The 25,475-nt window shown below is 40.2% G+C and overlaps 1 protein-coding gene across 1 annotated transcript in view; it reads left to right on the top strand.

Moving 5' to 3' along the window:
- Positions 1–25,475, top strand: part of LOC126457604 (protein lin-54 homolog) — a 275,865-nt gene that overhangs the window by 124,369 nt on the left and 126,021 nt on the right. The window contains exons 5-6 of the mRNA XM_050094052.1: positions 5,830–5,961; positions 18,686–18,886. Coding sequence (XP_049950009.1) covers positions 5,830–5,961; positions 18,686–18,886 — 333 coding nt within the window. The remainder of the gene's footprint in view (positions 1–5,829; positions 5,962–18,685; positions 18,887–25,475) is intronic.

Genomic DNA, 25,475 nt, shown 5'->3' with positions numbered 1-25,475 from the left:
ATCCAGGTCCATTAGTAGGATGCATGCAGCTGCAGTCAAGATGGAGTAGCTTAATAGAGAAATTTTGAAAAGCAACACAAAAGTGTAGCCAACACATTGAAAAGAAAGTGGTACAAATTTACAATGAAGTCATAAAACCAATTGACGAGTAATTGGAGCTGATGGCTGGATGGACAGTAAAAGTAATAAACAGAAGGGTGAAACAGATCAGAGCACTTTCGGTCAACTAAATAGTGTGTTCTAATCAAACGTCATGTGTATCTGTTAAGGAAGTCTACCGGTTTTGGCTTGCAGCAGTTAGTCACAGACTCAAAATGCAAAAATCATCCAAAATCTGAATGTTTATGCAGAAATGGGGCACTGAAGAGATGCATACTGGGCATTACTAGGGAAGACTGTACAAATGTATCAGCAAACTGACTACAGTGGAAGACATGATGATGACTTTAGTGAAACTGTAATGGATGTGGACATGACATGTAGCCAGGCGAATGGATGTCAAATGGACTAAGGCAGATTTTTGCAGGTTTCCACGAGAGAGTAAACGACATAAAATGATGATCTAATGGTGGGTAGATAGGTGAATTTGTCAAATGTGCTGAAAACTATGTATGAGGCAAAAGCATAGAGGGAAGCAAAGACAAAGCTCACATCAAAGTTACAGCTTTCCAAAAACATTTTTTGCACAACTGAAATAAAGCTCAAATTCAGTTGGTTTATTGGTTAGGACAGACCACATTACCTTTGCAAACATTACATTGGCTACTAACAGGAAGCTGTGCCTAGAGAGAGGAGGACAGAGGAGAGAAGCAGAGTGCACTGTGATGTGCAGATGGGTAAACGACCCTGTATGAGGCTGAATGGATGTCTCAAGAAGGTGATAAAGGCAGATGGTGAGAGGGACTAGTGGAGGTTGAGGCCATGGGGGAATGATGGAAATGAAGGATATGTTGTAGGGAGAGTTTCCCACCTGCATCGTTGAGAAAAGCTGATCTTAGTGGGAAGAATCCAAACTTTAAATGTGTTTGCCTGCCACTCAATGCCTCATCTATGTGGTGACCATAAGGGACTCAAGCAACTGTGGAAATAACTGTCAGCAGACGAGCATAAGCTACTTTTCCGTGGCAGCTGTAACTGTCAGACTGTTTGCGATCTATGGAAGTAAGTCAGTAGATGAGTGTACCTGTAAGCTATTTTTCTGTGGGGGTTACTTTTTGCTCACATGTCTCTGGAAGTTCTGGTCTACCACTACAGGTCGTGGAAGTTGATATGTGTGACCCAGACTCCAGTACGTCGTACCAGATGGTGATATTTCCAGGGGGGACAGATATTGGAGTGAAACAAGTATTTTCATACTTGTACGGAAATAACTGTCAGACATCAGGTGGCTCCACAGAGGATTTCAAGTAACTTCCCAATGAGCTAGTAATCTGAAACTTTCAACATATCTCAGAAACAGATGACAATGCAATATTAACTCACCATCTTGTCTGATGTTTGGCAGAGGGTGCTTTTTTTTGTTCATTTGTCTGTTTGTTCGGTACACATTTTGAAATTGAATTTGAATTGACCTTCTGATGTGGTAAAGACTTGAAACTCTCAACATAACTCAGAGCCTGATGACAGTCCAATATCAGCTCTCTATTTTGTCTGGTATGTGGTGAAGGTCAGTTTGTGTACCACTGCTGATTCCCCTTTTCCTGAACTAGTTGCAAATGTTTTGCAGTAAGAACGGTTGCTGGTGAGCCTGTGTGTGAGCGTGAATCTACTTGATTTTTACCTTCATGGTCTATTCACAATAGACAGGGTGGCCTAGGCCTACTCAAAACGTTTTGTTGCAAATATCTCTGGAACTACAATAAATATTTAAAGAAAACTTTTATGCTTGTGAATGTAAGGTAGGGGCTCGTGAAGGTAAATACTGTGAAACATTAAAACATAAGCAAATACTAGTTTCAACACACACATTTTGTAAATGAACTGGCCACATTATTTTTACACAATCAATAACATAAAAAAACACAAAAAGAACGCCGTTGGTTGCATCACAACATGTCCGTTACATCCTGAAAAATTGCAGTCTGAAGCTGATACTTGAAATAAACAAAACGCATCGCTGTTGAACATCTGAAGATGCAAACTTTAACCCCACATTGCTCATAGTCGTGATGTGATTGACTTATTATGATGCCACAAATGCTGCACTTACTGCTTTTTATACTGTTATTAAGAGAACTGGAAACAATACAGGTGTCAATAACACACAATGAAAAACAAGGAAAGGGTTTAAACATTCATGCATTATTGATCTTTGTTGCAGTACTGGAATGGACAAAACAGAAACATAATATTGAACATCACCAGCCAGGATAAACATAATTAATGGTTGACCAAGTTTGTAACAGTGGTATAAATGCTAGTTGTATGTAGTTTTACATAAATTACATAATGTTGCTTGTCACTGAAAATTTTTAATTACTATGCTACAAAACATTGGGAAATAGTTCCATAAATGTACACTAGTACCTACAAAACAAACATATGTCTTTCCAGAAACACACAAAATTCACACAAGTATGCAATTGCATTTCTCACTGCAGAAATGCTACAACGTATTTTTGAAGAGATCGCCATGTACATGGCAACACCGCTGTGCACAGTCCATTGCTGATTGACTCACTGCTGACAGTGCTTCTGGTGTTATTGCAGCACATGCTGCAGTAATACAGGCTTTCATGTTGACCATTGTTGATGGAAGCTGCTGAGACATCACATTTTTTACTCGTCCCCAGACAAAAATGTCCATGGGGTGGTGAGGTCTGGTGACCACACTGGAAATCTCTGAAGGGCTGCCCTGCGCTGTCCATCTATTTGGGAATTGTTGATTCAGTGCATTTCTTAGCAACATGGCATTATGTGCAGGACATTCTCCATGCTGTACCATATTATTTGATGCAAATGAAGAGGTTGGTATTCCATTAGTTCAGGTAAGGTACATTTTCAAGAACTGCCCTTATTGTCAGCTGTTAGGAGCCCCCTCAGTGAAATATGGGCCAGTGATGTGTTGTCGTATTGATTCTCCACTGACATTAATGTTCTACCTGACAGTCAGTGTGGGTTTTCCAGTGACCAGTAGTGTATATTGTGTAAATTGATGTTCCCATGGTTTTCAAACATGTCTTCATCAGTAAACAGCACCCTGCGCATAAAGTTGTAGCCTTTCTGCAGAACTTATGGACAGTATTCTAGGCCAATTTGAAAGTTGTTTCCATGAAGACCTTCAAGTAGCAACTTATAGTAGGGGTGGTATTTATACGTATGAAGAATGTACAGCACCCTTGTTAGGGAGGATTCCTACCAGTGTCTCCATTTCATGAGGGTTTAGTGCTGCGACCATCATAACAGTTACTTCTGTTGCTTCAAGTATTATTCTTTTGCTCTGGATCCATGTTTCTGGAGACATGCGTACTGTCGTGTGGAGGTCTCTAACAATATTTATGAAGGTAGGGTTGATTGGAAGATGTCTGTTAGGCTTATACTGGGCATCCAGCTGTGCTGCTCCTGTGCCATTTTGGTGACATTTGCCATAACGTAGTAAAGTGTCAACCATTTCTTCATTTGTGAAAACCGTGTCAAATGCCTAGAACAGATGGACGGGTAAATTAACATCACATTTACAGTATTGATACCAGTTGCAGTGTACAGCCCATCAGTGCCGTGTACCTGTGTGTACCTCCACACAGATCAACTTACTTCATAGTGAGCTGTTCCCAAACACAGTGCTGGTTGTGGTCTGTTACAGTACACAACTGCAGAGGTGATGGTTTGTACTGGGTAGTGTAACAATTCGCCACACGCTGACCAGTTCTGTTCTGTAGTGTGTACATTGATAAATAAAACACACAGGAGGGAAACTGCTATGTACAGAACAGTGTTTGTGGCAGGAAAACCTATTCCTACTTTCAGTCCTTGTGGTATTGGTGAAAGTAAGATTACATATGTCAATCACCTTGCAGTTACGACCAACGTGGAATTTACTCTCGCATCTGGGGATGTGCAATAGCAGCGCGTTTAGTTTATTTAAAGTGTCAGCTTCGCTTTGCAATTTCTTGGTATGTAATTGACATATTGCAAAGCAACCAATGCCATTCTTTTTGCAATTTTTCATGTTCTTGATTGCATAAGATTTTATTTTTTTTAAAAGGTGCGTTTGTGTTGAAACTAATATTTATCTAAGTTTTAGAATGTATTTACTTTCATGAGCCCCTGCATTACATTCATACCAGTGAAGGTTGTCTTTCAGTGTACCAGAGATATCTGCAAACTGAAACAGAATTTTACCAATGTCTGTGTTCTAATATCGTCAAAATGTTTGAAATCAATTGAAAAATTTCACACACACAAGACTAAAAAGCAAAAATAATTATTTAAATAAAACTTCTTAATATAAACATCTTTAAAATGGACTGAGAAGTATGAAATAATTTCTCCTAGTCCCAAACAGACTTCCAACCCCGTACAGATTGTCCTGAAAATGTGTGCTTGTGAAATTTTTAATAACTGTGACAATATTTGCAAAATTTAAAACAAATCGTGGAGTGTATGTAGTAGATAATTCTAAGGAGTGCAAAGAGTAGTTATCATTGAGAAAAGAAACACAACAGTTCATATTATTTGCAGTGCAATAAAATTATTAGTAACTTGTGTGTACTATTCATGCATCCCACATTTTTCATTTTAGTTTTACAAGTATTGTCATACACACAAACATAATTTTAGGAGTATCTATGTCAGGTTGGGAACAGTTATAGGGCTCAGAGAAATTATTCTGTCCTTTTTAGCCTGTTTTAAAAAGTATTATTAATGATGCAAACTGTAGAAGATATACAATACTCTAAATACCTTGATAAATGTAATTAGTCATTCTCACACTAAAAAATTAAGACCCTGTCAGTATCTGAAGAAATTTTGCAGAAATAGAGCAGCTTTTCAAATCTCTCATAAAACTTTACTACCATACCCTCAATTTTTTCAGTTTGAATATCTTGCAGTGGAGTAAATGAATCTGTCATGTTACATTTATTTGTGTGTTGTGTTCATGGCCGTCCATCTGTTGTAGCAAGTGAACAGCACCAAAAACCAAGCTTTGAATTTTTCCTACTGCATTCACCTTACTTATTAGTTCACACTTGCAGAACGGCATCTTCAGCATTTCACTTTTAATAGTGCTGTGGCAGAATTTCGTGTACTTTCTGTAGTAGCTTCAAGAATTCTGTTTTATAATAGCATTCACAAACATCAAGTGAAATGTAAAGATCAGTTAGCTAAGTTTGTGGCATGATAGAGCCAACATTCTTGCCATATCTCAGTACCTGCAGCTTTACTTGTACTGATAAACTAAACTGATGGATTCCACCTACGTAGTTAATTAACTGTACTCCCATCTGGTAGATTCAGCAGTAAAAAATAACGCGTCTAAGATTGACGATTAGAGTGATGCTGCGAATCACTGAGATGAACTGTGGTTCTGTTCATGTGCATCTTAATCTCTTACATGCTGCAAATAATAATATTCTAAACATTCATGGTGTGATGTAGTGCTTACCTGTGTTTCAATGAGGCATATTATTAAATTAATTTGAAAAAGTACATTCTTCCCTGTTGTTATTAAGACAGTATCAACTTCACACTCTCATCATTTTCCTGTGTGGCATTCTAGAGCTTTAGATGGCACGATATAAAATTTGTTTTAAGGATAGTTACAACTAAGTTTTCTACTTACAAGTAAAACACTAAGTGAATAGTTATGTTTATCTGTGTTTGTTATAGGGTTCCTTAAAACCAGGTACTGTACTTACATCAACTACAGGAAGTGGTCAAGTTATCAGTATACCTGCAACCCAAAATGTTATGGGTCCTGCTGTAAGCATTGCTCAAGTTCAGATGCCAGGATCGCGGCAGGTATGAGAATCTTTCAAACAACTGCTGTAAACATCTGTGATTTTTAAAAGAAAGAAAAGTGAATATTATTGATACTATGATGTTGCTTTATCATTGTCACCATCATATCTTTTCTTAATGTGTGGACATTTTGATGACTTCGCTTTCTTAGAAGAAGAATTAGAAAATGTTTCCTTTGTTTCTGACAAATTCTTTTCAACTTCTTGTACCCCTGTCATTCTTTACTGTTGTTAAGCAAAAACACTAGGCATTCATCTGTATGTAAGCTTCACTTCAAAATTAAATAGTAGAGAATTTCTTAGACGCATCTCACATACAAGTAGCAAGTGTGATGATAAAATGTTTAATGGTTTCGGACTTAAACTTGGTAGGATCTGTGTGATGTAAGTGTGCCTTCAAACATGGGGTAGCTGTTATATCTGTGTGACAGTAGTTTGGCCATATACTTCCCACATTCCTCTTTCAGACTCCATCACAAAAGCTATATTAACTGCTTCAAATCCCAGAAATGTTCTCTCTCCTACAAAATGTATTAGGAATAAACTTTCCACATCATTTGCAAAGGGAGGGAAAGTAAAACTAATGCACTATTGAACTTGAGTATTGTATCACAGTTTAGTCACCTGTCTTGTCAAGCAAGAGCTCGATACGCATGTTCAGGAGGCCTTTTCTGCGGAGAAGGCATAATGCCTGTCCATGTATTTATCTCTTATATAACTAATGAACACAGAGAGCCACAACCACCTCTGTGGTCACAGTGACCAACTATATCCTCACCCTCAACTGCTGTTGCTGTGAAGGCACCACCTACAAATAGATTCATGATGCAGCAATGTGCACCCACATGGCACCATCCTATGCCAAACCTGTTCATGAGCCGCCTAGAGGAATACTTTCTAACCCCCCAGAATTCCAAATCCCAAACTCCACATCTGATTCAAATTCATTGATGACATCTTTGTGATCTGGACGGAGGGTGAAGACACCCTATCCAGATTCCTCCAGAACCTCAAACAGCTGCTTGCAGTAGGTGCCATTAGTGCTGAAGAAATCTGCCAGTATCCTTGCAGGGGGTAGCAGCCCCAAGGGGTGGAAATTGCCCCTGCATGCAGAGGTGCGTGATGTCAAGGTGAGCACACCAGCCTATGACGGCAATTGCCCCTGTTATGGCCTGCTGTCTCTCAGGGCAGACGACTGGCATACCATATTTACTCGAATCCAAGCCGCACTTTTTTTCCGTTTTTTTGTAATCCAAAAAACCGCCTGCGGCTTAGAATCGAGTGCAAAGTAGGCGGAAGTTCTGAAAAATGTTGGTAGGTGGCGCCACAACTAACATTTGCCGTCGAATATATGTAGTGCTACACAGGCAGGCTTTGTAGGCACAAAGATAAATACTGGCACCAAATCCTCTGCGTCAGTAAAGGAATTTAAAAAAAAGGTGGAAGACGAGCTTTTGTTCTCCGCACTGAGTTTCGACTACTGCATTTTCATACATTATCCAACGAAGTAAATACAAATACCGTATTATTCATCTTCAAATGTAGCAGCATTTCAATGTACTACGAAAATCCGGCTGGCAAGACTGTTTGGGATGTTTGTCAATATGACCAACTCTACGTTATGAATTTTTTCCTACCTGTGAGAAGAGATGGTTGGTAATAGGAACCTGATGAAATGTGAATCACATGCAGTATTCTCTTCACCATAAGAATAATACGAATATAAACATTTTGCTGTGTATTCTTTCGTGTTTGGTGCTATCTCATTTCAATCCTGTCTGCCTAATAAACTACGAAACTAAGTGAGACAACAGCAAACGCAGAAGAATATACATATCATGTCATGTTTATATTCGTATTATTCTTATGCCTGATAGTGATAGAGTCAAAATGAAGCACGGCAATTGATTAGATTTTTAAATCTAAGATGATTCTAATTTCTGTGCAGAATGTTATGTACTAAAGAGGTGTCTGCAAGGATTTTCAAATGGAGAAAAATTTTCGCTAAACTCTCGTTCAGAACTTCTATCATACGCCGTATATTATTTAGTTCTTGTTGATCATTATCAAAGTAAACAACAGTATAAGTAACAACAAATAGCAGTTTCTTGCCATTGTTTCGCCAATGAGACGATTTTTTTTAAGAAATTGTAAGCGGCGGTAGCGTGCACAAAAGCAAGCCATGGCGAGAGCGGCGACAGGCCATAAACACTTATTATCTGAATGCGACAAACAGTCCCTGACACAGTACAGTAATGCATTTTCAGCTTAGAGTGACGTAAAAACCTATAACAAAGAGAATGGTGCTTATCAGATCAGAGAAAAATAAGCAATCAATTCAAACCAGACGAAGTACGTGAAAAAGGAAAGGTACCCTTATAAATACGGACGGAGCGCCTGACGCATAGCAATAGCTGCCTGGTAAATCTTAACAGCTAAGCTTATGACTCGAACCAAACTACTGTAGCTGTATCGTCATTCATTCGACCTAAATTGTGCCTCACATTACAATGGACCAACTTTGTTTCGGTTTGGAGGTGCGGCCTAAAACTTTTCTCTCCCCTTGAATTTCGAGTCTCAAATTTCAGGTGCGGCTTAGAATTGGGAAAAATTTTTTTCCTTGATTTAGAGTCTCATTTTTTAGGCGCGGCTTAGATTCCAGTGCGGCTTAGATTCGAGTAAATACGGTAGTCCTCTTGTCTTCATAGGTACTGCTTGACTGCAAATACCTCTGCTAGAGATGGCGGGTATTTGTGCTGGTTAGAAGCTCATTTGTTGTGCTGACTTCCAGCCATGTAACCAGGGTGGTGATTCTTCTGAAAAACATGGAATTCCCCCCAGAGAGTCACAACTCTTTTGTATGTGCTTGGCTACCATGGGGTCCCAGCCTTTGCACCATTACTTCCTCTCTGTGCTGCTAGCTCATGTTTCCACTATCGCTTTCCCTCTCTGCCTCTCCATTGGATGGTTTTCTTGGCCCTGGCTTATGATTTGGGAATTGAGTGTCCACTTCTGGCATTTTTTTACAACTTTTCGTTAAATGAATACATGGTCCTTATTGTTGGGTTTCACCTGCCACCCATTTCGAAAATTTTGCAGAAATTCTGTTCATGCAGGGAAGGTAGCCTAAGGTGATGTATGCTCCACCCTTATGCCTTTCCATATTTGCATCTATTACTGAGGTAATTCACCTAAAACCCAGCACAGTAGCCATCCCATTTTGGGGGGAGGGGGGGAGTCGTCAAATATCTGCACAGTGGTGGGCCCTTGATCACACAGGAAATGCACTGTTTGTGCATGAGCTGAAAACTCCCAGTGTATGCCAAAGAGTTTGTGCCTGTCGTGAGTGGGGCACCTGGACTCCGAGCAATGGATTACTGGCCAGTTAGCTATTGTTGAGGCTAGGTGGTGCCCAAGTGGAGAGCCCCCATTCAGAGTGGGTGATACCATAGCAGATGAGCCATCAATGAAGCGGATGAAGTTATGTCCTGCTGGTGGCTATGCAGCCCCAACAGTGTTTATGGAAGGGAAGTCCTCATTTAATGTAGAGAGAGAAGATCCTAAAATGTTTCCTTCCCTGACTGCACTATGGGAGGAATGTACGGTTAAGTGGGAAGCAGAGAAATGCTCCCCACAATACTTGGTTTGCAAAAAGGACTGATGGGGATTCCTTCTTTGCCACAAAGCCCTTATTCTTTGTGGAGAACATAGAAGACAAGTTTGGGAAAGTGGCAGCCATCTCTTAAATGAAAAGTGCATCAATTTTGATCAAAACAGCATCCCTTGCTCACAGCCGCTGCTCGCTTGTAACAATTTGGGAGACGTACTGATGATTGTCACCCCCCCCCCCCCTCCCCCCCGCCCATAATAGTCAAAATATGGTTCAGAGCATCATTTGTCACCAAGAGCTGCTCTTGCAATCTGATGATGAGCCTCGTGCCAACTTGGAGTGACAGGATGTTTATTTTGTTCATCGTGTCCACAAGGGGCCAAAGGACTACAGGGTTGCTATCAGTGCCTTCATCTTGGCCTTTGAGGGGGATTCAGTGCCTGAAAAGGTCAACGTGATACCAATGCGATGTGAAATCATATGTGTCGTAGTCATCCCCCAACCCCATGCGGTGGTTTAGATGTCTGAAATTCGGGCATATGTCTGTGCATTGCATCACTAGCCCCATCTGTAAAGGTTATGGATCTGGCACCAACAGCAGCTTGTCAGTTGTGGTACCCACATTCACAGCTCCCCTAAGCATCTGAGCTACTGTCTCCTCATTCCAAACATGGAAATCCATCTCTCACAATGGTGCCCCAGATCAGGGATTATGATCGCAGTGCGCATCATGTACCTCATTTTTGGACTCCAGCTGCTTCCTCTAGCATCCCTCCTCCAGGCTGACTCACGTATGCCCATTGGCCACAGCTTCGTCTTCACCTATCACAAGGTCCGAAAGACTCCTTTCATCTCTTGATGATGGCTGTCTGTGATTCCCTGTATGCCCTTGAACAGTGTAGATGCACAGTGACCTGTATCTGGACCTTGGACCATGTTGGGATCCCTCAGAATGAACTCACTGGTAGCTTAGCCAAATTGGCTACCAGTAAGCTGACTCTTGAGATAGATACTCTAGAGACAGACATCCGATCAGTATTATGCCTCAAGTTTTAGGGACCTGGAACACGGAATGGCTCACTCTGACTTCACCAAACTAACTACAGGATATGAAGGAGACTACAAATCTGTGGAGGTCCTCCATGCAGGTCTCTGACGAGAACCCTGCTGTTCTTTGTCAGCTCTGCATCAGCCATACTTGGCTGACTAATGGTCATCTCCTCTGTCATGAGAACCTACCCCACTGTCATGATTCCCATTCAACGGTGGTCCGCATCTTGCTGGACTGTCCCAACCTAGCAACCCTTCAGTGGACTTTTAAATATCTCTGACTCGCTACCCCTGATACTGGGAGACAATGCCTCAGTGACTGACTTAGTTTTACATTTTACTCTAAAAGGGTGGGCCACTTAAATCAGCCCGGTGAGGCAGATCGTTCTGTTGCCTCCTCTGCGCAGATCAGACTGCGGCTGTCTGGACTTGGTGGTCCAACCCGCCCCCACCCTACCTCCTCTTTTACTCCCCCCCCCTCTCCCCCCATGTAGTCTGTTCGACTTGTTCATCTTCAGTCTATCTGTGATTTTCTTGTCCTGTTTAGATTAGATTAGATCTACTTTCATTCCAATTGATCCGTGGTGAGGATGTCCTCCAGGATGTAGAACATGTCAGAAAAACGATAATACACGACAAATATTTACATCTGAAACGAATAAGCTAATGTACCTTCCACAGGTTCCAAGTGGATGATCGTAATTTTTTTTTTTTTTTTAATGAGTACTATATGAAAGAATCATTTTACAAACACTAATACACTGAATTTAAAATAAAAAGAAGATTTTATTTATTTATAGCGTAATAAACATGTAATAGAACTACTATAATACTTATTTACAATGAACACATTACTGCACTGAAATGAAATGGTGCGGAAGTTAGATTGTACTCACACACACACACACACACACACACACACACACACACACACACACCAGTTGGTTCTACTGAGAAATTCATCAATGGAGTAGGAGTAGTTGGCCACCAATAATTCCTTTGGCTTCTCTTAAACTGAATTTCATTGGTTGTTAAGCTTTTTATGGGTGCTGGCAAGTTATTGAAAATGTGTGTTCCTGAATGATGCACACCTTTTTGTACAAGAGTAAGTGACTTTAAATCCTTGTGAGCATTATTCTTATTTCTAGTATTGATTCCATGAACTGAGCTGTTGGTTCGAAAAAGTGATATATGTTTTATGAAAAATTTCATTAAGGAATGAATATATACCGGGAAGCAGTAGTTAGTATCCCTAGTTCCCTAAACAGGGTTCTGCAGGATGTTCTTGAGTTCACACCACGTACAACTCGTACTGCGCATTTTTGTGCCTGAAAAACTTTAGTTTGGCTTGATGAATTACCCCAAAAAATAATCCCATATGATATTATGGAATGAAAGTAAGCATAGTATGCCAGCTTTTTCATTTTTATATCCCCCGTGTCTGACACAATCCGCATTGCAAACAGAGATTTGTTAAGACGTGTCAGCAGTTCTGTGGTGTGCTCCTCCCAGTTGAATTTATTATCAAGCTGTAATCCCACTTTTTTCATCTGCTTGTCGTCATATACTCGTGGGACACCCCTTACAAGTTCTGAACTGCATGTAGTGTGTTTTTTCAATGTTTAGTGACAAAGAATTGGCTAGGAACCAGTGATTGATCTCCATAAATATTTTATTAGCCCATCTTTCTAAGACTACACTTGATTTGCTATTTATTGCAATGTTTGTATCGTCGGCAGACAAAACAAACTCGGCATCTGGTAATATTACTGATAAAAGGTCATTGAATTATACAAGCAAAAGTAAGGGCTCCAAGATGGAACATTGTGGGACCCCACATGTAATTAGTTTCCAGTTGGATGATGCTTGATAGCTTAATACATGTCTCTTTCCTAATAACACCCTTTGTTTCCTGTCAGAGATACAAGATTTGAACCATTTTGCAGCATTTCCTGTTAAACCATAATATTCTAATTTACTTAAAAGGATATTGTGATTTACACAGTCAAATGCCTTTGACAGATCACTAAATAACCAGTTGCCTGCAACACAACATCGGAACCCTTTAGAAATCCGAACTATGACTTTGACAGTATGTTATTTGAGATAAGATAGTTATAAAGCCGATTGTACATTCCTTTTTCTAAAATTTTTGAGAATGCTGACAGAAGTGAAATTGGATGGAAATTTGATGCTGTTTCCTTATCTCCCTTCTTAAACAGTGACTTAACTTCAGAACATTTCAACCATTCAGGAAATATTCCACTGATAAACGACTGGTTAGCCAGGTAGCTTAATATGTTACTTAACTCATAATCACATTCTGTAATTAACTTTGTTGATATTTCATCATACCCGCTAGATTTTTTTGATTTTAAAGATTTTATCATGGAAATTATTTGTGCTGGGGTAGTCAGGGCCAAATTTGTATTATGGAAGTTACTTGAAATGTCTGGTCTGAGGTGTTCCATAGCAGCATCTACAGAACCTGACAACCCCATCTGTTCAGTAACAGTTATAAAATGTTCGTTAAAAAGTTCTGCAACACTATACACATCTGTCACCAATGTATTATTTACTCTTAATGCTATTTGTTCCTCTTCATGTCTGGTTCTACCAGTCTCCTCCTTCACTATATCCCATATTTTCTTTATTTTGTTATCTGATATGACTATCTTTTTCCTTGTAATATATTTGCTTTGATGTCCATATTACAGCCTTTAATATTTTGCAGTATTTCTTGTAATGTACTATAGCATCAACATCAGAACTTTTTCGGATTAACAGATACAATTTTCTTTTTGTTTTACAAGATACCCCTATTCCTTGAGCAATCCATGGCTTCTTTGTAGACTTTGCTCTAACCTTGGTTAGTTTTGGAGGAAAACAGTGTTCAAATCAAATTTATTGGCAAAAGTGTTATATTTTTCATTCATGCCATGAGCACTGTAAACATCGTTCCAGTGAATGTCTCTGAGGAGTGTCCTAAAAACAGTCAATTTTTGGCTTATTGATTATCCTCTTCAGCTCAGATTTAACAGATTTTATATACTGTCCAGTATTAACATTTAACAGAAGAACTGCATATCATGGTGTGAGAGGCCATTGACTATTGATTTTGTAATATAATTTGATTCATTGGACTTTTCATAGATATTATCAGTGGCTGTTTGTGAGTAATTGGCTACCCTAGTGGGGAACTTTACAGTGGGATTAAGTTGAATGATAGTGTTACTAACTCATATAAGTTCTTATTGGGAGAGTCTTTAAGGAAATCTACATTGAAATCGCCAGCAACCACTATTTCTTTGTTTTTTGGTTGTTAAATGGGCCAGTACAGCTTCAAGGTGGTTTATGAACAGATTAAGTTACCTCTGGTTGCTCAATATACACTTAATATTATGAAGGACATTTTGTGAAATTCTACTTCCTTTCCATATGCTGTTCTAGGCAAAATTTATGAATGTCTATGTCCTTAAATTTATGACAGTTCCTGATGAATGTGGCAACTCCTCCTTTCTCCATTTCTGCTATACAAAAGTGAGATGCTAACCTAAACCCTGTAACACTTAAAAGTTCTGTACCAGTGGTCACATGATGTTCAGAGAGGCAGATTGTCAGCTGAATGTGAAGACTGTAATTCATCTATGCAGATAATTAATTCATTAATTTTATTTCTCAGTCCTCAAATTTTTTGATGCAATAAAGATAACTGACATTTCACATTGAGTTAAAATTGGGTAGAGTTGAAATATCTGCTGACTGTTGAAAATTCTAAATCAATAGCTTTTTATGCTGTGTGAAAATATTATGAAAAGGGTCGTTGCTACTCCCCATATAGTGGAGATGCTGAGTCACTGATAGTCACAACAAAAGGACTGTCACAAAATAAGCTGTGTGTGTGTGTGTGTGTGTGTGTGTGTGTGTGTGTGCGCGCGTGCGTGCCTGCCTATCTGTCGTCTATTTTTGATAAAAGCCTTGTTGACCGAAAGCTAATTTTATAACACTCTTTTTGTTGTGTCTATCTGTGACTCAGAATCTCTGCTGTATGCTGAGTAGCAACTATCCTTTTCATAATATTGTTACATGCCATCCTGGATTTCCTGTTGTTTGATTTTGTTGCTGTTGATGTTGATTTAATAGTTCGTGGGAAGTCTGCACATCTCTGGGACAAGATAATGATCCATGGAATACTAATTGCCATCTTCGAGCAGACATTTCCTCTCACTGGTTCGCCTCAACTACCGTCTCGTGCTGAAGACATGTCATCCCTCAAAATGGCTCACAGTAAAAATTAAAACTATCCACAGTATCTGCACATTTATATGAGGCATATTATTTTATACTGTTATTTTCGTACTATGCAAATTACTTTCCTTGCAAGTATAATTTGTCAGTAAGAAGTCACCAGTACCTGCCTCTCACTGCTGGAGGGGTTTGTATAACTACACTAGGCCTCAAGTCCCCGTGTGGGGATCAGTTTTAGGTTCTTTCTTTATTTTATTTTTTTTATTTTATTTCAGTATTTTTTTATTTTTTTTACTTTATTTCTTAATTTTTTTTTAAAGTGTACTTAAATCGCTTGCAGCAAATGCTGTAATGGTTCCTTTGTGAAGGACATGACCAATTTCTTTTTTCATCTTTGTCCTGTCGAAGTATGTCTTACATCTCTGATGACCTTGCCAACAGTGGGTGTTAAAATATTCGTTCATTCGTTCGTTCCTTCCTTTCTCTTATGTGTAACAGATTGTGCGTTTTTTTTTTTTTTTTTTTTTTTTTTTTTTTTTTTTTTTTTTTTTTTTTTTTTTTTTTTTTTAAAAAAAGGACCAAGCCAATGATCAAAGCTTTCCACTCGATTTCCTCACAGTGGCAGTAATTTAGAATCCCTGTGTGACATTGGCCTGCTCAGTGGGCTTCGCTGAACCACATTGCAGACTGAAGTAGTTTCATGGGATGTAATGTTGTCCGAGTCATGTAGCAGCAAGATAAAAATTAAGAATATCTTCAGATTTTTTCTTTTCTTCTTCTTCTTCTTCTTCTTCTTGCTTGCCAGTTTTGTTATTTAATTTCTAATTAACCCTTCATTATTCTATTTATGTGTCATTTTCTCACTTTACAGCAGTTTGGCCCCTTTGTTCAGAGTTTCTGTAGCATAATTTGTTAAGTTATTTCTGTGTTTATTCCTTTTGAATGCTCTGTGTATTGTGTATATCTCTTGGTCTTCTGTATCCCATTTTCACGCACGCACACACACACACACACACACACACACACACACACACACACTCACTAACTCCAGTACTGCTGGCAGAATAAGTACATGATAATTTGGCCTATGCACAGAATATGCATCCTCCCCCCATGCTTCGCATGCGTCCATCACTTGTGGACGACCACCTCAGTTGTCTGTGAACTCTTAGTCAGTGTTTGACATTACTACCCTTGGCTACATAGAATGCTAACTTAATAGTCTGCAAACACAGAGTCTGCAGTAAAAGTATGTGATAGTGTGCATAATGCCATAAAATTTATGTTGCATGGGGAAAATGAAACAATTGATTATCTCTCTTCACTCATTGTGGCCGCTCCCAGTGGATCCCCCCACCATTGCCTTTGGCCCAGTAGTCTGTGCAGCTACAGGTCAGTTATAATGTGCATATTCAGATGATGTGTGGACATGTTCTGCAACACTACAATAGGGTATTTGACTCTCTGGGAATCATCTTCAATGGTTAATTATGTCATTTCATCCTCATAACATACTTTTTCCTTTCATGAATTTCAGTGTTTAATAATAAAAAAAAGAAAAGAACTGGAAATGAAATTAGAGTAATTTGAAAGTCCCCAAAATGCTCCGTTTGAACCAGGAGAGCCTGTGATGTCACTGGGTAGCACATTGCTCCTACTTTGTAAAGCTCATTCACTGTGATATCTTGTTTTGGAATTTACATATCGAGAAGTGGGTTATAAAAGGTGTGTATTACCGCATTGTACAAATACATCTATGAAAACTCCTGAAAAATTGTTTTGGGTTTTCCAAAGGCTGAGAAGGTGCTTGAAATGCGCTTGCAACCTTCTTGTCGAGGTACAATTGAGGTGGTAGTGGTTACTGCATGTATTCATTCCTGTGAGGATCATTTTTGTATAAGGAAATATCCCATATCAACACTTTGTCGCTTGTAGTGTAATATGCATGGTGCTGGACTTCTAATACAATGCTCGCAAGATTGATCCCAATTGGGAGCAAGATTTTTCCCCTCGTTAAATACTATTGCCTTCTTAAGTGTACTTTATACATAAATACAGTAATGTAAGAGTTTTATGTCGTATATCTTATTACATTTTAGCACCTTTTGCACCTGATCATTTTGAGATGAATTACAGGGACAGTATTAAGAAAATGTATTTCATGCCTGAAGGAGTTCTTATTCTGTAGAATTTGAGAATCCATTTAACAATTTTTGACCACATTATTCTTTCCAAATTAGTCATTAAAGGCAGTAATAAGCCACTTCCAACTGTTTCCATTGAGCCCATTGTAAAGCTGTATGATTTTGACCAAGAGAAAAATTGAACTTTGCCTGGAACCTACCAGGAAATGTAATTAGACCAAGGAATTACAATAAAATGGAAGTTGGTCCTGCTTAAGCACATTTAAATCGTAGTGTTTCTGCAGCAGTTAAGTATGCAGTAGACCAACAGATAGTGTAAGGTTCTGCTGCATCAGCTATATTTTATAGACATAATTTACCAGTGGTTTAAATTAATTACCTGGAGGAACAGAAATACTGCAATGTTTAAAGCTTTTGAAGACAAATTCAGTGATGCTGTGCCGTTCCTGACAAGTGTTACTATACTGTCTCAAAATACGGAAATTTACAAGAGAGGCACCAGGAAAACAGTAGCAGTTATGCCAACAACAGCAGCAATTAACAAACACAATTATCTTCTGAATGAAAAAGTTTCTGCTGTGTCTTTTTGTGCAGGCCTTCTCAAGCTGCTCTGGGAAACCTTTTCTGTATGGTCAGAGTGAATAATCCAGTTCCAGATTTCCTCAGTCTTAAGACAATTCTGTGACGTATTGCTGTGTCACAGTACTTCCATCCCAGTCACCATGCGATGCAGTTTCCACATTTCTTGTTTCTGGGTTGTTTTTGAAAAATGAAGAGACCACAAATACTTCAATTTTCGGAAGGTTTCCACTATCAGCCTTTACAAAATTTCTTTCCACTGTTACTTGAATTGACAACTTTTATTTTTGAGCACTAAATACCTAAATGGTTTGCAGAAGTAATACAGAAAAACACTCGCCTTATTCCTAGCCTGTGATGTCACCTGAACTTAACCCAATAACAGAGCATTTTTTGATCATGGAACCAAATCTGGAAATTGAATGATTTTTAAAATTTAATTACTTTAAGGTAAAAGACATTTTGTGAGAATATTGATAAGTGCTATTTGAATGTTAGAATCATTCAAAATAACAACAATGTGAACAGTATTTTTAACTTAGGAAAATAGCCTAGGTCAGAAACAGTTAGTCTTTCACTTGAAACAATGAACATATTGTTTTATAGCAATTTCGTTCTGATATAGTTTCTTCATTCTTCTTGGTCAGCTAAAATGTTTTAATTTTCAGGGAACCTTGAGATACACCATAACACGTAAAAAGTATATTACTCCCGCATCCCTATAATTAATTAACTATAGTTGATGTACCTTCAATATTTGTCCTGCCTTCATATGTCTCTTTACTACTGCTACTACTACTACTACTACTACTCCTCTCTCTCTCTCTCTCTCTCTCTCTCTCTCTCTCTCTGTGTGTGTGTGTGTGTGTGTGTGTGTGTGTGTGTGTGTGTGTGTGTGTGTGTGTTTCATTATGCATTTTATAGTTGTTAGTATAAAGTAGTACAGTGCTCTCTGATCTGTTACATTTAATCAAAAAGTCATAGGAAAGATAGCAGTAACACCACAATTATTCCATTTGCCAGAGATTTTGTTATGTCTTGCATGTGTTGTTGCAGTTTAGTTTGAAAGCAAGTTAAACATCAATGTATCACAGTTGCAGTATGTGCGACTCGTCAGCACAGCAAGTGGCAGTACATCAACAGTGGCAAGTACAGCTAGGGCATCCACTGATGGTCTGCTGTCTGCAACGGCAGTCAGTGCCACCGCCAGGCCTTTAGCGATGTCAACAGTACGCTCGCAGCCGCAGGCTGTGAAGATGGTACCAATAGCACCAGCAGCACCCTCAGTCCGAACGGTTAGTCATGTCCTTACCCCATATAAGTATTAATGCATGCTGTGTCTCTGAACACCAAAAAATTTGAACACTACTGAAGGAATTCCAAAATATTTAACTGTTTCACACTGTTTTATTAGGACATACAAATCTGTTTAACAAAATTGACAGGGGGAAATGGATAAAGGAATATAAAGGGCATAGTGTGTTACTCTGGTCTTAGTTTTCTTTCCACACTTTATATACGTGTCAGTTTGGATTCTGCCTCCTACATACAAATGCCTTATTAGTTCAACAAGTTTTATATAATGTGAGCTGAAGTACTGGGTTATTACAGTGTCCATACCACTGTCAAAACATTAATATATTTATGCTATTTACATTTTATTATGTTTAGGGTGTTTTACTACTCTTTCAAACCTCAGCTCATGCATAAGCCACTGCTAAAGGAGAATAGTAAAAGTCTGTAATATGCTTATAATTTATATCTTGATACAATAGGGATGTGCTACATTCTCGGGGCTGTAAGTAGCAAGATACCAAACATAGCTATAATATGCGTGTATCCATAATTTATGCACATTTTGTTTGGTACCAGTTTTGCAAGAAAGTGATTTTTGGGATTTTCCTTCTACAACTGATAGAAGTCAGGTCTTTAGTAGTTGTACCAGTGTAGAGGGCATCAGCTGTTGGCACCACTCAGAGTGAGTGGTGGAGGGATGGACCAGTAGGCCCCGGTGACAGACTGGTGGTCAATACAAATGATGCATGTGCAAACACCTTGTGGTGCTGACTTCGGGCCCACAGAGTGGACTTAGTATCATATACACTTGCCCCAACTCGGTCTTGAAATGATGGCTGCAGCTGGTGGTGCCCAGTCGTCTCATCGTCTAGCATAGCTCTGGTGTTGTTGCTGGACTCAGAATGAATAGGCCTCATTATTCTTAGTTATTATATGATTCCAGGGTGCTTTTGTTGCACTATTACCTGGGACCCAGTCATCCAGTCATACAGCTCATTACATGGTTCTTGCCATGGTGTAGTGACACGGTGCTGCCCGCTGCAGCTATTACTGCTGCACGGTGCAAGTTTCTCCAAGCATGGCTAGCCCCCGTACATGTTGCTATAACAATTATGTCACCACATTATGCTTTATGGCCAGTGGTAGCTAGCTCATTGCTCTACAATGGCTTTCTTCCAAATTCCTAAGAGTTTTACTTAAAACTAGGTAGCAACACTACATCCCCCCCACCACCACCCTCCCTCTCCATGGGAAAGATCCAACCCCCAATTCCTCACCATGACTACTTCCATCATCATTTTATAAAATAAGTGTCACACTCCCAACATTATACTAGACTTGCAAACACTGCACATTTACTACATCAAATTCTATAGCTACTTCCTTGCAAATCCTTGAGCATGTCTATCGTCTACTTTATATCTGTCCACTGCACATCTTTGCCCCAACAAGACTTCATCCAAGCTTCCAGTCTCTCTTAAGCTTTAACAAATTCATTTTTCCCCGATATTTACACTACAGTATTCCTCGTACATTCACTATGGCTATTGTCAGCTTGGGATCTCCACTTGTATTGCTTTATCTATCTTCATCTCTCAAGAGTCCTGTGGCCTGCTCATTATCTCATATACTAAGAACCATATTTCATTGCTAGGTTTCTTGCCATGCTTAGGCGCACACAAATTCTAATTCTTCGTTCCACACGTACAAATTAAAATGACACTCTTCCTTTCTTAATAAATTATTCTTAACATACCAACTTCAACAAAACATCGTCCGATTCCATTTAATTCTTAACATTTGGCATTTCATCTACATATCTGGTGGTTTTTTAACTGTTTGATTTGGTACAACTTTAGGAACTTTGTTCTTGCACAATAGGTCCTCCTGTGGTTTCTCAGCAACCACACTCCCAAAGCTACCCTCATGAGAAAACCACATACACTACGATCATTCACAACACTTCGACCGGCAGTACCACTTATTCCTCCCTGTAGTGATAAGAGGGGTAGCAAATTTGTTATAAAAATAAAAATCAGTACATTACTTTATGGACAGTGCTTTTAGTACATTTATTGCGTTCATGTCAAGCAAATGTCGATTTATGACATCATTGTCCAGACACGAATTAATTGTGATCCAAATCCGTTTTGGCAAATTAATAGTTTCTCTCAGTGTATTGATTATGAAATATAAACTCTCAAAGTGTATTCAGAATGGGAAATATTAATATAAAGGTGTTTTAGTATTTCTATGCATGAAAAGGAGAGTGAATTTATGTGCAGCTTTTACTCAGAGACGACTACTTACTTAAAGTGCAAAAGTGCGTGTGTATAGTTCGTTTGCCAGTGCGGTGAATTTTATTTTATGATTCTGAATCGGATGGAGATAAATCCAGTTCCAGTTAGATTCTTATGTCAGATCACGTCATTGTGAAGGAGTTGTGTAGCCCACCAGGGAAATACTGAAAACTGTGCACTAGTTTTAAGTAAGTTATGTGCCAGTGCGAAATCGGGCTGTTCAGCGAATCACGAACAATAGTTACAAATATGCTTGGATTTAATCCACAAAGCTGAAATTAATTTTGAAACACGTTCTGATTTGGACAAAAACTAAATGAAAGGTTATTTAAAATATCGAGGATCAGTTTTAATAGAGACACATATGACGTTGTAATGAATTCATTGAAATGGTTCGCAAAACAGGAAAGTCCATTACACACATAAAATGCTACACGAAGTTTGGTGACACATGCGAGTATGAGAGAGTTTCTTTTCTTCTCCATAAATACCAATGAACAGACAATGAGATTATTAACTGTTGCATAATTTCATTTTAACACTATGGAACTTGTTATATTTACCATGTTTCTTCACCGAGATATCTCAGGAAGCTGGGACAAACAAGAAGAAAGAAGAGTCATTGGCAAATCCCACTGTAGCACTCATTACATACTGAATGCCACTCAAAATTTTTTTACTCCTGCTCACACAAAACAACTTCCTGGTGTCTGGTGGCACTGTATCATACGAATTAACCCTTGGTGTATTTGTTCAGGTTTAACTGGTTTGTCCCATACATTACACACACCTTGTGACAGGTCTGCACTGGCGATAGCTTTCTATCACTGTAGGTTAGATTTGGCATGATGTTGGTTTCCAGGCTTGTGTTGCACACTGCACCCAATTCATACTCTTTATGTATACCAGTCTTCGGCTGTGCTGTAAATAGCCCGCTGTGCACATCAGCTGCTTGCTCTGCAAGGCTGTGACCCAGTACTTGCTCTTGTGCTTCATTCTAAACTTGTGGAATAAATTCTTCGACAGATTTAGCTACTCTACAAACTCTTTTCTTCTTTCTTTTCCTCCTTCGCCCTGCTTTCGAGGAACTATTCTCTGTGTTATACCATGCGTGTCCGCAGCTCGTGGTCTTGCGGTAGCATTCTCGCTTCCCGCGCACAGGGACCCGGGTTCGATTACCGGCGGGGTCAGGGATTTTTCCTGCCTCGAGATGACTGGGTGTTGTTGTGTCGACTTCATCATCATCATTCGTCCCCATTACGGTCGGAGGGAGGCAATGGCAAACAACCTCCTCTAGGACCTTGCCTAGTATGGCGGTGCAGTTCCCCCGCATCGTCCCCTACGCTCCTCGGAGTATGGGACCTCATCATCATACCATGTGTTATACCGTTCCTGCCACAACATTTGCAACACAACTACAAACAACTTCTTGTGCATTTCCTGTAGTATCCAAAACAATGACATCTGCAGTTCCACTCTGCACAGTGCAAAAATCACTGTTACTTGCACTTCCCTGAGCACCCAGACCAGGTCCTCCAGCCTCAACAAAACACTTATCGCCAGCCATTGCGGCAGACACTGCTGCATTTAAATCACCCGTGTAACTGTGCCCACAATTGGCCACTTAGATATAGCACACTCTCATTCCTCCTACCACAGACTTCACAATTCCCCTGGATATAGGACTAGTACTTTTACATTACCCACCTTACCTTCATCATCATCATCATCATCCTCATCCTCATCATCATCATAATCATTATTCTCTGCCTTGTGTAACTGGTCGTAAACTTATGTTACGACACCTCCTACAACTAATTTAACTTACGCACTTTAAAGATCATCCACCCATCCATGACATACTTGCCTACTCTTCACAGGATACCCCCGCAGATGGCCCACAGCATTTCTGTGGGTAGGTGTGTGGTGCACATGGGGCCTAGAGCTACTGGAGGTGCATATCCTTCCCCATATCCACTCTTGCCCATCCTAGCTCTTTCGTCACCCCCCCCCCCCCTCACCCCCACCCTCCTGCCCGCTCCCCATGTCTGCCTCGGTGTTCCCCTTTACATGATAACCTGGCTGTTCTCTTGGTTCTGCTATTCCTTTATGGTCTTGTGTCTCACATTTCCACCCCTCACCCCCTCCCCCCCCCCCCCCCATCCCCACCTTTTCTCAGCTTTTTCTGGTTCCTTTTGGGGTTTGACCTCCCTTTCTAAATTGTTTCATAGTGTGAGCCATTTGAGGAAGACCTCCTTCCCTAGCATATCCAGTGTGCTTCCTCTAACACCCCTCGCCTCCCCCCCCCCTTTCCTTCTTCCCTGCCATAGCCTCCACCCCACCCCCTTCCCACTAAGTCACCAGCACGGTAGCCAGTCCGTGTGGTGGGGCTGTTATTTACTCATCTGGCTGAGCTCCTGACAACACGGGGATCACACTTCTGGCACTTGAGCTGTCAGTCTCTCATGTATGCCAAGGAGTGATTGCTCTCTTTTTTTTTTTTTGTCAGAAGTCTTGGCAATGACCACTGTGTCAGGCAGCCCTTGCTGCAGCTGGGTGGCACCCAAGAAGTGAGCCTCTGATAGAAGTAGGTGTTACGAGGACTGGTGGTGTGCACATGAAGCTTGCTAAGCTCTGGACTTCTGGCCAGTTTTCTGCGGCCATGTCTTAAGGTAGGAACAATTCTGTCTATGCTCCTATTTTTCCTTTCTCGTCCTTCCCCTCTTTGGCCACTCTCTGCGAGGAGGGCCCAGACCCACATGCTTGGGCTGAAACCCCTTCCCCACTACTGCAGAGGGAGAGACTTTCGCTGCTATCGAACTTCTTTTTCGTGTAGAAAACATTGCAGTGAAGTTTGGTGAAGTTGACTCTCTTAGTAAGATTCAGTCTGGTTCCCTACTGATCAGAATCTCTTCTGCCAGTCAGTTGGCTTGTCTTTGTGCTCGTGAGCACCTAGGAGACATCTCGGTGATGATCACACTTCACCAGTCCTTAAATATGACCCGGCACATTGTTTTCCACAGGGACCTGTCTTCAATCTGATAACTAACTCGGGACTAACCTGGGATGGCGGGTCGTTCATTTCACCTGGCAAGTCCAGATGGGTCCTTAAGACAATTGCGTTGACAATAGCACTTCCCTCCTGGCTTTTGAGGGGGATACCCTTCTGGAAAAATTCGAAGTTATGATTTATTGTTGCAACATAAAGCCTTACATCTCATCTCCCATGCGCTGTTCCTGTTGTCTCTATTTTGGTATGTGTCTCAGTGATGTGAGGCGACTGCTATTTGCAGTGACTGCAGCCATCCTCTCCATGTGGGGTATCTTTGCACCCCACTGGCCAAGTGCATGGACCGTTCCAGCCCACATTCTCCTCACTCACCAGACTGTTCAATATATAAAAAGGGAAGGAACATTCAGGAATTCAGAACTCTCGAACATCTATCTTTCTTCTCTTGCAGCTGCTGCAGATGGGGCTCATTTAGGAACTGCCCTTCCAGGCATCTCAAAGGCAAGAAGCCTGTTACTTTGAACCAGACATGAGACCCATGCTCTGTGGGCTTCAGGGCCACTCATTCTCTTTCATATTCTGGTATTATTGCGAATTGCTCTCTTCCCAACAATAACTCCTCTTGCACTCCAATAGGGGAGGAGGAGGAGATGGAGGAGGAGGAGGAGGAGGAGGAGAAGAAGAAGAAGAAGAAGAAGAAGAAGAAGAAGATGATGATGTGTAAGTCTTAACGTCTCAGGGGGTGTCACTCTTTCCCTCTCAAGTCAGAACCTGGTCTTACATTCAAGGACATCACTCCATTATTACCAGTGATGGTCACTAACTCAGTATCATTATAGATTTTGGGCCATTCATCTTCCATCTGGGCTCTGGTACTAATCTCCTCCAGTGGAACTGTAATGGTTACTGTTGTTATCTGTTGGAATTTCAGTCTGTTTCTATATATTCTGTAGATGGTGTTGTATTGCTGGAATCTCGTTCTGTGGATACTTATTCGCTGACTCTTTGTGATTTCAAAGCCTTTTGTCAGAACTGAGTCAGCCCTTTGCGAGTGTACGGTGGTGTCTGTACGTTGGTCCACATATTCCTGGGCACTCGCAGTAGTGGCTGTTGGAATCCATTTAGACTCTGTGGTAGCAATTTACAATCTTTATCTCCCCCCAGACCTTTCTCCAATGCTTCCTGCTCATCTCACACACCTTAGACAGCCACTCCTCTCTTCCTTCTTCTTGGATATTGTAATGTCTTACACCTCTGTGGGGTGGTACTGCAGCCACT

This window comes from Schistocerca serialis, chromosome 2 (genome assembly GCF_023864345.2).
Source record: "Schistocerca serialis cubense isolate TAMUIC-IGC-003099 chromosome 2, iqSchSeri2.2, whole genome shotgun sequence".
NCBI lineage: Eukaryota > Metazoa > Arthropoda > Insecta > Orthoptera > Acrididae > Schistocerca > Schistocerca serialis.
This window is presented reverse-complemented; position numbering and strand designations above follow the sequence as displayed.